Source organism: Suricata suricatta, chromosome 6, assembly GCF_006229205.1.
Source record: "Suricata suricatta isolate VVHF042 chromosome 6, meerkat_22Aug2017_6uvM2_HiC, whole genome shotgun sequence".
NCBI lineage: Eukaryota > Metazoa > Chordata > Mammalia > Carnivora > Herpestidae > Suricata > Suricata suricatta.
Genome location: NC_043705.1, coordinates 83,438,749 through 83,452,992, shown reverse-complemented (window position 1 = coordinate 83,452,992; position 14,244 = coordinate 83,438,749). Strand labels below are relative to the sequence as shown.

Below are 14,244 nucleotides of genomic sequence, written 5' to 3'. Positions count from 1 at the left end.
TTTTTAGTTGGGTGTATGGTAACCTAAAATAAAGGCTGTATTTCACAGTGTCTTTTACATCAAGGTCTTGCCATTTGATTAAGTTATCCTCTCTCCTCTCACCTTTTCAATGAGAATTTAGGATGCTTTTGGCTATGAGTAGCAGAAAATCCAGCTCATGATGACTTAACAATTGGTTTCATTTTTCCCCTATAACAATAAATCTGGAGGTTGGCAGTCCAGGGCTGAAAAAGCAGCTCAATGATGTCATCAAGTCCAGATACTTCCTATATTTCCACTCTGCCATTCTTAATATAGTGGCTCTCCACATCATGGTGGATAGCACAATGGTTGCCATAGCTCCAAGCATCACTTTCTTGTCTAAGCCTGGAAGAAGATGGGAGGTATGGGTCCAGCTTCACCTGTCCTTTGTATTACTAAGAGAAGCAACATCTTTCACAAAATTTCCTCTAGCAGACTTCCATATTTATCCCATTGGCTAGAACCATGACAGATGGCCATCCCCAGGAACAAGACAGGTTGCTAAGGGGTATTTACATTTTCTAGCCTCTACACTAAGAAGGAGTAGGGGGAGGCAATGGATGTTGGGTCGGCCAACCAACAGTGTCCATCATCTTCACCTACTACATGTATTCAGCCATCACTTCTGTTCATTTCACCCCATAGAGTCACTCTTGAATCTCCACAGCCACTTATCTAACTCAAAACCACCTCATCTTTTGCCTCCTCGCTTGCAAAAAATCTCTAAAATGGTCTCTACTTGCAATGTGCTTCTGCTGTAGCATTTGAGAATATTCCATTCTTCTCTAAAATACAAAAGAAATGAATATTATGGATGCATACTTAAGAAGGATGAAGCATTGGTAGTAAGTAAGCAATGAGCTCATGAAACATAGTCATAACTCATGTCATGTGGTAAACATAGAGAATGATTAAATAAGTAAAATGTGAGACTTAGGTAGAATTCAAAAGCTATGTTTAAAATAAAGAATAACTATTAATCGATGAGAGGATACATGGAATAAACAGCAAATATGATATAATAAGCAAGAGAGTTGCTGAAAGATGATTGTATTTTCACTGGGCTGACAGTGATATGTCATCCCTAATCAGTCACCCAGTGGTGACACTCAGTATGATTATGATTTCCTTCTGGCCCCATACGTCCTCTGCCTAAGAATTACAGATAAAACTTGTAGCTGTGCAGCAGGCTATCTGAACTGCTACAACTCTGGCAGGTACTTGCCTGTGCCCCTTCAATGGGACAAGCATGTCCTAAGTCTCTGGGACCTTTCCTCTGTGGACCCCTTGCTCAAATCTTGAGTGTGGTCTTTACCACCACATGACCAATGGGGAACACTGATGCGATGTAGGCGGGTGGTAGAAGGTGTTTGAACACGACTCAGGTACCATGGTCCTTTTACCTGTTTGTGCTCCATCCTGTTTTGACATACTCCATTGCCTGTGTCTTGTTCTCACCACAGGTCTCAGATTGATCTAATGAACAATGAGCCTTTTAACCTGTGCTATGAGCTTTTCTGTTCTGTGGGAGAGCTTTGTTTCTGGAACAGCACTCCTGGTTGTATACCTGGAGGCTTCATGGCATCAAGGCCATTTTCCACACAATACTATTCCTCTGCGTTTGCCCACTCTAAAACATCCTCCACACACTGCTGTAGAGGAAGTCTTTGAACTTGCAAATTTGATCAGAGTTAACTTGTCTATAGCCTTACAGTGTCTCACCACTGCTGACATAGAACTGCTACTCTTGACAGCATGGTGTTGTAGGTTGGGCTCTCTGAGAAGTGGAATGTGAGTCACAGATGAGCATGAAGGAAATATAGTAGGGGGTGTTCTTGGGAGCCTTTATATCTGTTTGACCCCCAATATCCACAAGTTATTTAATGTGAGTGGCTCCTGGGGAAGTGGGTGTGACCTTGGGTGAGTGACAGCTATTGAATGCGACTCTCCGTCCTGGAGCCGGGTTCAGGTAGCACACCAGTGTGTCAGTGCCTATTTCTCCATCTTGTCTCTTGCTTTTTCTTCCATTAAAGGCAGAGCCACTAAAATCCAGTTGCATTGTTCAAACATACCATGCTCTTCCTTCTTCTATGCCTGATTACTCCGTTCCTTCCACTTGCTCAGGGTGTTCGCTGCTTCCGCCCCTCCTGCAGCCCTCCGGCCAATCCAGACTCACAGCTTACCAGATCACACCTCTCTCCCAAACCACACCCATTCCACCTGCAGGACCTGCACCAAACCCCTCTCTGGGTTGGCATTTGACCTGCAGCTCCAAAGGGGTCCCCTTGAAGGAAGAACGGGGTTGATGGCCCGTGTGAGGCACAGGTGACGAGGGCTTGGACAGCAGGGATCGAAGGCAAATCCCGACCCACATTCTGTTATCTTCCGTCTCTGAACAACCCCCCCCCCCCCCCCCCCCTCTCCCCCCCCCCCCCCCCCCCCGCCACCCCAACTCCAGTAATGAGAAACCTGTATTCATTTTGTAACAGAAGGCTGCACACTGTAGCTCTAAATTGTGCTTTAAAATGTTAATGGTAGGCTAAACCGAAAAACAACACAGGGAGCGTTTTGAAGATGTCCTGCAGCTGGATTTGTTTTATGCTGGAGCAATTTCGCTGCCTGGTTGCTTCCTGCTGAAAGCACAGAGGATGTGCTGAAATGCTGCCACTGTAAACAAAACCAGATCAAGCAGACGCCTTTCTCCTGCACCAACAGACCTACCTTATAAGCTGCTGGCAGCAATGCGGTTTGACAGGCACAGTGCTAGGAAGAAAGTGGCTTCCGAAATAAGAACTGAAAGGGAGGAATTCCTCAACACCAGTTTGAAAAATGTTAACGCTAGGAGGAACTTTAGCAATCATGTAGCGCAGATGCCACAGTTCATAACTGAGGAAACTAAGGCCCAGGAAGATCAGGGTAATTTATCGTAGGGCACACAGCTTATGGGTGGCAGCCTGAACTAAATAAACCCCAGGTTTCTTGGCTCCTGCCTAATCTTTATCCTGCTGCATTGTATTCAGGTTCATTACTTTGCCTTAGAGTTTTTATTTTTACCATTGTGCATTTCAGAAGATCATATGTAATTCCCACGATCAAAGTTGTTATAATATCTACATGTGGAGTGGCTATGGTTTCAGTCATTGGGAGGAATGGTTAACAAATTCACTAATTGGACTTCTGCGTTCATGTCTCTCAAGGCTAATTACTTGTGTAATTAAAGCATTTTGCCTTGATCATAAATGCAATTACATAAAATATTTGATGAATCTTGACTTTGTGCTGTGAGGATCCAACATATGTATGAAGTATTTTCATTAAAACTGAACAACTAATTAGCTTTAAGGATGTTTAAAGTTTAAATAGGAGCAAATTAATAACTTTTAGAATTATTCTCTATTTTGTATATTAGCTCACACATGCATGAAAAACCATAGGAGAGTTGAACTCTTTGTGGAAATCATGATTTACTATTTCCTTATTATTTTCTTTGTGAAGCCTCTAACATGCCACTGGGTTAAAGCAAGTTGTTTGGCATTTAATGCTTCTTTGTGGTCCGGTGACACCTTTTCCTCCCCGCAGCTCAAAGTACTCAATACATATCCACTCAGTAATCCTCACCAGAGTACAGCCAGAGAGAGAGATGGTGGATATAATCCTCTTGATACAGAAGGCCAAGAGTCTTCCAATGTACAATTAACCTGCATACTAAAATGCGTTATCAGGGTGTTTGTGCCCTGGTTGGAAATTGCTGTCCAAACTATATGTGGCTAGTTATTTGCTTCTGGCATCTTTTCAATTGAGAAAGGAGAAAACAAGAACAATACAGTATACTGCTGGGTTTAAAAACACCAAATTGTAAACTTAATGGATTAACAGAGGCTTCATGTTTTAAGGATGTCCTTGGCTGTAGTAAAAGGAAAAGCAGAACGATTGACTATAATAATAATGATGATTATCATTCACTGAGCTCTTCCTCTGCATCAGGTAAAGAGAGAAGTATTTTACATATGTTTCTCTAATCCCCATGACAGCCCTAGAAGACGGCATAATTATTCCTACTTTACCATTGAGGAAAGTGCACATCATCCAAAGTGATGACACTAGTTAAGGGGTCTCTGGGCCAGTTCCACTGTTCAGAAACATATCTTCCCATCTTTTCTACTTTTCTGCCCTGCATACCCTTCCTCTATTTATTCATTCAACAAACATTTATTGAGCACATACTATGCCACACAGGCACCAGGCACGGAGTGTATGTTTGTGAACAGGGCAGTCAGAGTTCCTGCCCTCTTGGAAGCTTGCCTCCTAGCCCGAAGTCTGTGTTTCTACAAGGAAGTGGTAAGAAACAGAGTAAAAGTAGGTGTGAGTTGATACACCTAGCAAAAGGAAGAAATAGCACAAATAAAAGATTGTCTAACCAAACTATGATTTCATAGTTGGAAAGTGCTATACTTTTAACTTCTTTTCTTCAGTAATTTTATTTTGGTAATTTTGGTATAAACCCAGCACCAAGCCCTTTATTGGAGGATGTAAAAGGTAGTACACTTTGTAACAAAATGACATGACTGTTAGTCCAGCACAACATGGAATCTTGGAGAATGCTCAGGGTTCAGGTGAAATCTGACCCACAGAATGGTGGGGCTTAAACAGTAACCTAAGTGTGTTCAACATGTTCCAGGTTTCACCCACCCAGTCCATGAAGCACTTTCTTTGTCAGCTGACAGCACCTCTCCCATCCTCTTCCTCATGTCCTAGAGCGCTGAAGAGTCTCCTTCAAAAATTCATGTCTACCCATCATGACTCTTTACAACCTTTTGTCATTTCACTCCTAGACACATTCTCTTCCATGTTCAATCCACATTTCACAACCTTTTAGCACCTGCTGTTACCCCTACCCGTGGCCCCGTGCCACCTGCAAATAACGGTAGCTTTTGGTATCTGGTAGCATCCAGAGTGAACTATAGCTCTCTGTATCTCCACCCAGGCCAACCATCTGGGGGCTCAAAATGGCCACCTCTAACACTAGCTTCTAATTGTGTCTTTCCCTGCCCTTGCAAATACTGCCCACTAAGCTGCCTTCTCTCTTTCGAAGTCAACATGTGAAAAATCATTATGAGTGGGAGTTTGTGAATTTACCCAGCCCCTCTACTAGCATAACAGCCTTGCCCTGGCACCTCTTATAGGAAGGGATGTTCATACTACACCTTGTCTGGTATTATTAGAGTAGGCAAGGCCACATGGAATAGACTCTATTTAACAGAAAAAAAGATTCACTCACCTTTATTCCTTAATTAATTCTGGCACCAATTCCTAACCTTCTCCAGGGAAAAAAATCTCCTCACTAGCAGAACTTAATAGAATGCTAGCAGAAAATTTACCATTACTCTATATGCACACACTCCATTTTGTCTAAAGCTTGCATAAGCTTTCAACTGAAGTTCCTTTTTCTTAGGAAAGAACACTGTCATTGTTTCCTAGGCTGTATCGTTTTTTGTTTGTTTGTCTGTTTCTGTTATACATGGATTTGGGCCTGGAGATTATAAATAAGAATCTGGTCTAGACAAGAAGGACAGGAAATAAAATTAGGAACATCTCACGATGTCAGCCCTAAAACTGTTGTAGCAATAACTGGGTTGAATAGTAGTTAATCAATGAAATGATTATGTTTCTAAGAAGAACAGAAGGCAATTTTGAGATATAGGAGGACAGAGTAGAACTTGTTTGCAGAAAAAAAAAAATATATATATATGGCTTGATCCCTGATTTGGGAATTCCTGGCAATTTTGAGGCATAGGTAGGCAGGAAAAAAAAAGAGAGAGAGAGAGATATAAGACCTGATTCCCAATTTGGTGGTTCTTAAAGTGTGAGCATGGGCACACAAGCATTAGCATCATCTCTGGGACTTGGTTGGAAATCAAATTCAGGTTCCATCTTGTACCTATTAAATCAAAAACAGACAGTGGGTCCTCAAGTATACCTGTGCTTTAGCAAACCCTACAGGTGATTCTGACATATGCTAAAGTTTAACAAGCACTGGGTTAAACTTCCTCTCTGTAGGAAGAATACTTAATTCAGGACACCTGGTGTAGGAGAACACTGGGGCAAAGAAATCAAGGGTCAGTTTTCTTCCACGTGGGGAAACCCATCCCACCCAGGTCTCTGGGTCAAGGCTGAGGAAAACCCAGGAGTAGAGGCCCAGGTGCCGCCACTGGTTCCTTTAGAATTCAAAAGAGGGCTTCAGAGCTGAGCTGCCAAAAACTTTGTAGCTTGACTAATTAGTCTCTAGGAATTTCCTGTAAGGGTTTGAAGGGCTGGGTTGGAAACTCACAACCAATTGCTCTGGTGAAGTGAGAAAAAAGGACCAACCACGCTGCTGAAGTGCCACAAAAGCCCTTCCTCCCCAAGAGGGACTGAAGGCAGGCTTGTTTCTGTGTAGTAGGCTGTGAAAAGCCATTCCTTTGCTCTGATGGGAACTGGGCTCAAGGGAGTTTCCCTTCCAGCGAGATGCTGAGAATAAACCAAATGCCAGCCACATCTCAAGCCAGGGTCACAGGCCAGTCAGCCTGCCTGCCAGCCTGCCCGCTTTTCTTTCCATATACCCCTTCCATCTTTCCTACGCTTTTTCCTTCAGTGTGGCCAGAGGTGAATCACTGTTCTGTGTTGACTGTGGGGGGCCACTGCTGGACACAGGGCCTGAAGCTGGAGGCCATTACTGTAGCCACTAGGGACTGAATTAGGCACACACTAATGCCCCTTCCAGTTCAGATCTTTTTCTGCTGAATTGTTTCTCATGGTCAGAAGCTTCATTCCAGTGAGAAACGCAGCTAGAGTTCTAAGACCTCTCACACACCTTCACAAACTCACTGGGCCAGCCACCACTTTCTCTCAGATGTTACACATGAGTGAGATCAGTTCCTTAAGACTGTCTCAAACTTGAGATCAATGCTTTACATTTCTTCCCTAGGCCTCCTCTTTCCTGTATGCTTTTGTGCACTCAGCAAATGTCTCCACACTATACTCAAACCCTTCCCTTCAGGAGTGAGGAGAATAGTGCCCTCTGTCTTCTCCACCTTTGTGGTTCCTCTGCCCTCTGCTAACAACTACCTTTTCCCTGTCCAGCTGGCAACTACTTACTTCACCTTCATTGTTAAGTTAAAATGCCGTCTCCTCTCTCCGGCTTTCTCTGATCACCCCATGATTCCAAGTGTATGGATTGTTTTCTCCTTCGAACCTCTATTCTATCTGTCTGTTTGTCTATCTGTCTATCTGGCACATCTCTATTTTAAATATTATTAGACTTTATTCAACATAGACATTTTCCCTCACCCAGATAGACTATGAAACATGTAAAGGCAGGAATCACGTTGGATTCATGATGGTATCCTACGCCTAGCACAACCTCAGTAATTCCATGTGTGGACTGAAGTACACTAAATATTTACGTTTGTGTACTAGTTTTCAGCATAAAGAAAAGTTAGATGTATATTTCTTCTAATTTCTCCGTAAAATTTTTATTTATTTATTTATAATTTTTTGATGTTTATTTTTGAGAGAGAGAGAGAGAGAGAGAGAGAAAGACAGAGAGCTAATGGGGGAGGGGCAGAGAGACAGGGAGACACATTCTCTGAAACAGGCTCCAGGTTCTGAGCTGTCAGCACAGAGCCTGACACGGGGCTCGAACCCATGAACAGTGAGATCATGACCTGAGCCGAAGTCAGATGCTCAACCGACTGAGCCACCCAGGCACCCCATAGATATTTATTTTTAAGTAATTTTCTTAGAAGTGGACACTAATTATATGACTATAGTTGTGTAATAGTTGTAAAAGAAAAACTGGAGCTGGAAAGCAGGTAAAGCAGTAAAAACAGATTAAATTCAGGACTATTGCAGATAGGGGAAAAGAGACCTCAGAGTAGAACTGGGCTCAATTCTGAATGCAGCACGAGCAAGTGGGAATTCACATCCAAGGGGCAGGGTGGAGGTCAGTGGATGGAAAATCTCTAAGGGGACACATCAGGGGTGATGGGAACCCTGGCTAGCCCGACCTAACCGGATTGTTGCTGAAGACAGACTAGGATGGTCAGATAGCACCTGGAGGACAGTGGAGGATAATGACCCTGATTAGATATTAAGGGTGATTAGATAGTGGGAATGGGGCCTCTTGTGAAACTGACTTAGCAAGGTTCTTGCTAAAATTAGATTTTACAAGGACATGCACAGGTGAGCCTAGGAGAAGGTCCAGGAACCTGATTATGATTAAAGTTTGGTCAAGCAAAGAATCTTTTCTTAACCTAGGGGGGAAAAGACCATAATGAACTCTGAGAAAGAATCCAAGGGAGTTTGGAGTATCACCCTCAAAATAAATACATGACTTGAGCCAAAGAAATGTACGGCAAATTATTTATGGGATAGGTTGCTTTCACATATTTGGTCAGTAATATGGATGGTAGGTAAATTCTGTAAGAGGAGGCATAGATAAAAATGTATCTTGGCCCATGAAGATTTTGTTATTATTGACAAAGAGCATGTGCATTTCTAAAATCTGATTAAAGTCTTTGTTTCTCTGGGGCTAGGTTAATGGGATATGTTGGCAGAGAAAAGTAAAACCCAGGAAGAGAAGTTAATATTATTTATTCTCCATAACTAGATGTTAGAGTCTCAAGCTAAGAAACGCTAACTAGCACATAATTTGACTTCCTTCCTCCATGGTTACAGCAACTTTAAAAATCGTCAATTGAGATATAAACTAAGTTAACTACTGCATTAAGGTATGGGTATAGAAAAGAGTTATTTACATGCCTCTAAAGCACTGTCAGGCCAGAGAGAGCACGTGAAAAGCCTTCCAATGAATTGGTGCCTGTCAGAGCCTTTGAAAATGTTAAGTACCATACAAGTGCCCAGCAGGGCTCCTGCTACCATTGTTTTATTGTCCTACCAAATAACTATAGCAATATCATGTCATTCCCCCGCAGAGTTTAACATATCATTTGCATTTACAGTGTAAAGTTGTTATTAAAGGCAGGATATTTTTACAAGTGCAAATGTTGTATCTTCTGTCTTCCTTCTCCTGTCGTGGCACAGTGCTGAAGAACCTGCTGCTCAGCCACCTGCTCATGTTTATTGCTGTGAGAACCATGTTCCTGTCATCAGAAAATCCCTTCTTTTGGCTGCAGTATCACCCCAACCTCTTTTGGATGGTGGTCTTCAGAAAGAACGTAGAGTTGAGCACCAAGATCCCAGGAGATGGGTGGCACGATTTTACCTGATTTAAAAGGGATCCTCCCCCCTTCCCCCACGATCATGCGTGTTCTTCCTCTTGATGATAAAATCTCTGGAGAAGGATAACTTCTGGTTCTCATCTTTAGGGCATGCGCTTTTTAATTTGCCTGCTTGAACATGCATGTGGTCAAGTTCTGGAGCTTTTCTTCTCCGGATCACAAATATCTGTTGGGTGCAGAAAACTCCTGAGCTGGCCATTAGTTTGAGAGAATCCTGAGGAAGAGGTGAAATATTTCTTGCAGAAACTCTTTTCCACCTAGCTGTAGTCAATTCCAGGGGTGGTTTCACCAATGTGCAGGGTGGTGAGAAAGATAAGATGGTTTTGTTTCATCACCAACTGATTAATTTGGGGTGACCAGGAGACTCTGTGAGATGGTCTTGGCTTTATTGCCAAAAAACAAAAAAAAAGTCGGTGAAAGGCTAGAATCCAGGATACAAGCTAAACAAAGTCTCCTGTTCTTGCGGTCTAGTCTATATGCACACCTCTGTCATTAGCAGGAGTAAAGGACTGGAAAAAAGAGAGAGAGGAAGGGAAGGAAAAAGTGAAGAGGATAAGAATTGGACAAAGAAAGAGAGGAGAAGAGACACATCTGTGCTGGCCTAGATATTAACAGTCACTTAATATTCAAGGCTCTAACAAATGCTAATGACCAGTGATTAAATGTAACAAGAATCTGAGTCTGGTACTCCTTCTAAGCAGGATAGAGAAATGAATCTAATCTGCATTTACACCTCCACCACTCTGGGCTGACACAGAAGGGTTCTAGTTCCTGTGAAGGCTCCAAGGCCACCATGAAGGCTACATGGGGCTTGCAGCCAGCAGGATTATGAAACATGATTAAAGGACGGAGATAAAGCTGTTCCTGGACAAGGAAGCAGAGCGCATACTCCAGGGGAAAGGACTTGGTCAAGGCCATGGGAACTTGGATATTTTAATAGTTTAAGCCAATCAAGTCTTTAATGACCAGACAGCCTCATGCTGCACGCTGTTTAAACTGTTCAAGAGTGCAGAGAAGCAAAGCCTCCAAATTATTTTTTAAGCACAGAATAACACTGATGACAAAATCTGTCAAAGAAATCACAACAAAAAGATATATTAATATACATGTCTGAGATGAAATGTTTGCAACCATAATCCAAGGGAGCTTTAAAAGAATAGACTGGGGTGACTGGCCGGCTCAGTCAGAAAAGCAGGTGAATCTTGATCTCGGTCGGGGTCATGAGTTTAAGCTCCATGTTGGGTGTAAAGATTACTTAAATAAAACTTAAGAAAAAAAAAAGAATAGACTCCATTTGGAGAAGGTGAAAGTAGTTCTACCCTAGGATACTGAGTAATATAATTCTCCATATTTCTCAAAGGAGTAAAACCATTTACTTATTTCCATTGGTTCTAAAAAAAGAATTTGATATAATGTAATGTAACATATATTCATTATTTTCCAAAGTGTCTTTAATAAAATAAGAATAGATACTTTCTTAATATGTTTAAGATATAGATGTAGATATAAAGCCAGCATCATGCTTAATAGTGAGACAAAAGAATTCCTGTTAAATTTTGGAATAAGACAAAGATGCCCACTAAGTACTCTTATTAACACTGTCCTATGTAAATATTAATTATGCAAAGACAGAAAAAAAGAAATAAAGGAGTAAACTAACAATTAGTTGCAGAATATTTAATTCTATATTTAGAAATTCCATGACAATGAGTGGATGTGTCATTACAGAAAATTCAGTAAAGTGGGTACTACAAATGTAATGAGAAAATTATAGCTTTCTATATACAAAGAGCTACTAGTCAAAAACATAATTTGAAAATCCCATTTACACTAACAGTCAACACAAACTATTAGGAAATGATCTAACAAAGAAAGGATAGGAGTGGATAGACTCACACACCTCGTACTCTCTGAGAACTGTTTTTATGGCTTAAAACTCTTTAGTCTATAGTAAAGACTGACTGCCAGGAAAGGCTCTTAAAAATTTTTTTTTGTATTTATTTATTTTTGAGAGAAAGAGAGAAGAAGACGACAGAAAGTAAGCAGGAGAAAAGCAGAGAGAGAGACACAGAATCCAAAGCAGGCTCCAGGCTTCGAGCTGTTAGCACAGAGCCCAATGTGGGGCTTGAACTTGTAAACTGCAAGATCATGACTTGAGCTGAAGTTGGATGCTTAACTGAGCCACCCGGGGGGCCCATCAGCAGACTTTTTGTACCCATTAAAGTAGAAATGAGCTAAGCTGGCTAGTCTCCACAATATTTAAAAAATTTTTTTTTTATTACATGTATTTATTTTTGAGAGAGAATGTGAGACAGAATGCAAGCAGGCAAGGGGCAGAGAGAGGAGACACAGAATCCGAAGCAGGCTCCAGGCTCTGAGCAAGCATTCAGCACAGAGCCCGATGCGTGGCTTGAACCCACGAACTGTGAGATCATGACCCGAGCTAAAGTCAGACGCTTAACTGACTGAGCCACCCAGGCACCCCTCCACGATAATTTAGAAGGGAGGGGCACTGTACCGGGAGTCCAGACCCCAAGAGACCCGACTTACTCACTGACTGTGTGACCTGAATGAATAACAACTTTTCTGGACCTTGGTATCCTCAGAGTTTAAGAAAGAATGGGTGTGGGTATTGAATTGAATGTTGCAAACTGGTGTTCCCAGATGTATTTTATTTGACCTGCTTGAAATTAGTTTTGAGTAGTAGTCAAAATTGGGATATTTCACATAAAAAATCTGCATTCTCAGCTTCCTTTGGAAATTGCATGACCTGATATAACAGGGCTGGCGCTTGCACTGCTATGATTCACTGCAGCTGCAGAAGCTGTTACTCCTTCTCTCAGAGCCCGGCCCCAGCTTTCCAGGGCCTCTCCCTCCTTCCACCATCGTGGTGTCACTGGCCTGATTATTTACCTGATTGGCTGACCCTGAAGGCATTGAGTTCCAGCCTGTGGTCATTCTGTAATTCTGTCACTCTTACAATGTAATGATTTAATGATCCCAAAATTTGGTGTAGCTGTCAATCTAGAAAAATATTCCTTTTCCGTATTAAAAGCCTGGGCATTTTGAGCCAATGTGGGTGCAGCTAGCTCTGGCCGATGCTTCTCTTTCTTCCTTTGCTTATAGCAGACTATCCCTGGTTACCATGGTGATTACCATTCCTTAATGATACGCTGCTACCACAGGGGGAAATGTAATTTTTTTAAGCTCAGTGGAGAGCAGTGGGGGAACAGTAGTAGGTATGAGAGCTATCCCCCGCCTCTGTCCCTATGTACTTCTCAGTCACCACAAAGGACAAGAGCAGGCTGCTGAACAATCTCTCCAGACGAGCCGACACGAGCGCTGCTGTCGGGATTTAAATACCTTCCTTGGGTCCCACTGCACCTGTGGGAACCCCCAGAAAGACTATTTTCAACCTTCGAAAAGCGTTCTGCAGCAAGTCTCAGGGGACTTAATTAAAATAATCAGTTTTCACAGCCACGGCTTTTGCCTCTAACTACCCACACAAAATGATCATCCCATGTGCAAAAAGCTGTGCTCACACATATTCAGCAAGTGATATCTCTAACTGCACACTCTCCTCCCGGTAGGGATGGCATGGTCTGTGTCTAGCCCCTTCTGATTATACTGAGGGCAGTGAATGGTAACCCACGGCAGGCCTGAACCTTCCAGGCCTCACTCAGGGGTGTCAGAGTTTCTGTATTCAGGCAGATGGGAGAAGCATGTGTGTTCCATAAACCCTCAAGGATCCAGGGGCTCATTGCTCCAGATGTCACTTTGAGAGGTAGCTTCGATCTGCCCAGGGATGACCTGGCTCACCAGGGCTTTGAAATCTATAATTCCTAAGCTCCATCTAAAAATCATGGCCAGGGGCACCTGGGTGACTCAGTCAGTTGAGTGTCTGACTCTTGATTTGGGCTCAGGTTGATTCTGAGGTTGTGGGACTGAGCCCTGTGTCGGGCTTCACGCTCAGTGTGGAGCCTGCTTGAGACTGTCTCTTTCTTTTTCTCTCGCCCTTTGCCCCTCTCCCCCGCTTGCACGCTCTCTCTCAAATAAAAAAATAAAATAAAAACAAAAGGAATAAAAATCATGGCCAAATAGAAAGCTAGGTGAAAGAAGTTGAACTTTTAAATGTTATTATTATTCATTTTATTGTTGGTAAGAACACCCAAAGATCTACCCTCTTGGGGCGCCTGGGTGGCTTAGTTGGTTAAGTGTTCAACTTCAGCTCAGGTCATGATCTCACAGTTTGTGATTTCGAGCCCTGGGTCAGGGCTCTGTGCTGACAGCTCAGAGCCTGGAGTCTGCTTCAGATTCTGTGTCTCCCTCTCTGCCCTTTTCCCGATCACGGTCTTTCTCTCTCTCTCTCTCTTAAAAATAAACATTTTTTAAAAAGTAAAAAAAAAAAAAAAAAAAAAAAACCCAAAAAAACAAAAAACGACCCATCCTCTTAACAGAGTGGCTGTCCTCTCTACTTGGACATGGACCCCACTAGATAGACATTCCTCATTTCTGTTTTTTGAAGGGCCAGCTTCTCAGTTGGTAATACTCATCCAGAGCAGTCTTAAAAAGGGGGCTTAGCTCCATGTGAGTGTCTGTGTGCACCCATGAAGTTTGCAGGAAAATGCAGTCCTGCACCTTTGTCTTTGTTCTCAGGGGTAAGCAGGCAAAGCCTCCTCCTGCTGCCTCCAGAGGTAAGTGCAGCTCAGAGCCACACCGTGAGGCTAAGTGAGCAGAATGGCTCACAAAGAGGTCTCAGTGCAGCTATATCAAAAGGAAAGGCTTGAGACCAGCTGAGCAAGGCTGCATTTATTTTGGAATGTTTGCCTTCTGGCAAAAATGCCTCAGTTACTGCACTAAATAGAAAAATCTATCGGCTAGTTGCCATCACCGTTTATCATAAAGCTTTGTTGTCAGGTGTCAGGCAAAGGGAGCCACGCAGAGC

At 42.6% G+C, this 14,244-nt stretch overlaps 1 protein-coding gene across 1 annotated transcript in view; it reads left to right on the top strand.

The window, feature by feature from the left end:
- Window positions 1-13,923: 13,923 nt before the first annotated feature.
- Window positions 13,924-14,244, top strand: part of LOC115293485 (renin receptor-like) — a 63,292-nt gene continuing 62,971 nt past the window's right edge. Inside the window, 1 exon segment of the mRNA XM_029941239.1 lies at window positions 13,924-13,993. Within this exon segment, the coding sequence (XP_029797099.1) occupies window positions 13,924-13,993 (70 nt within the window).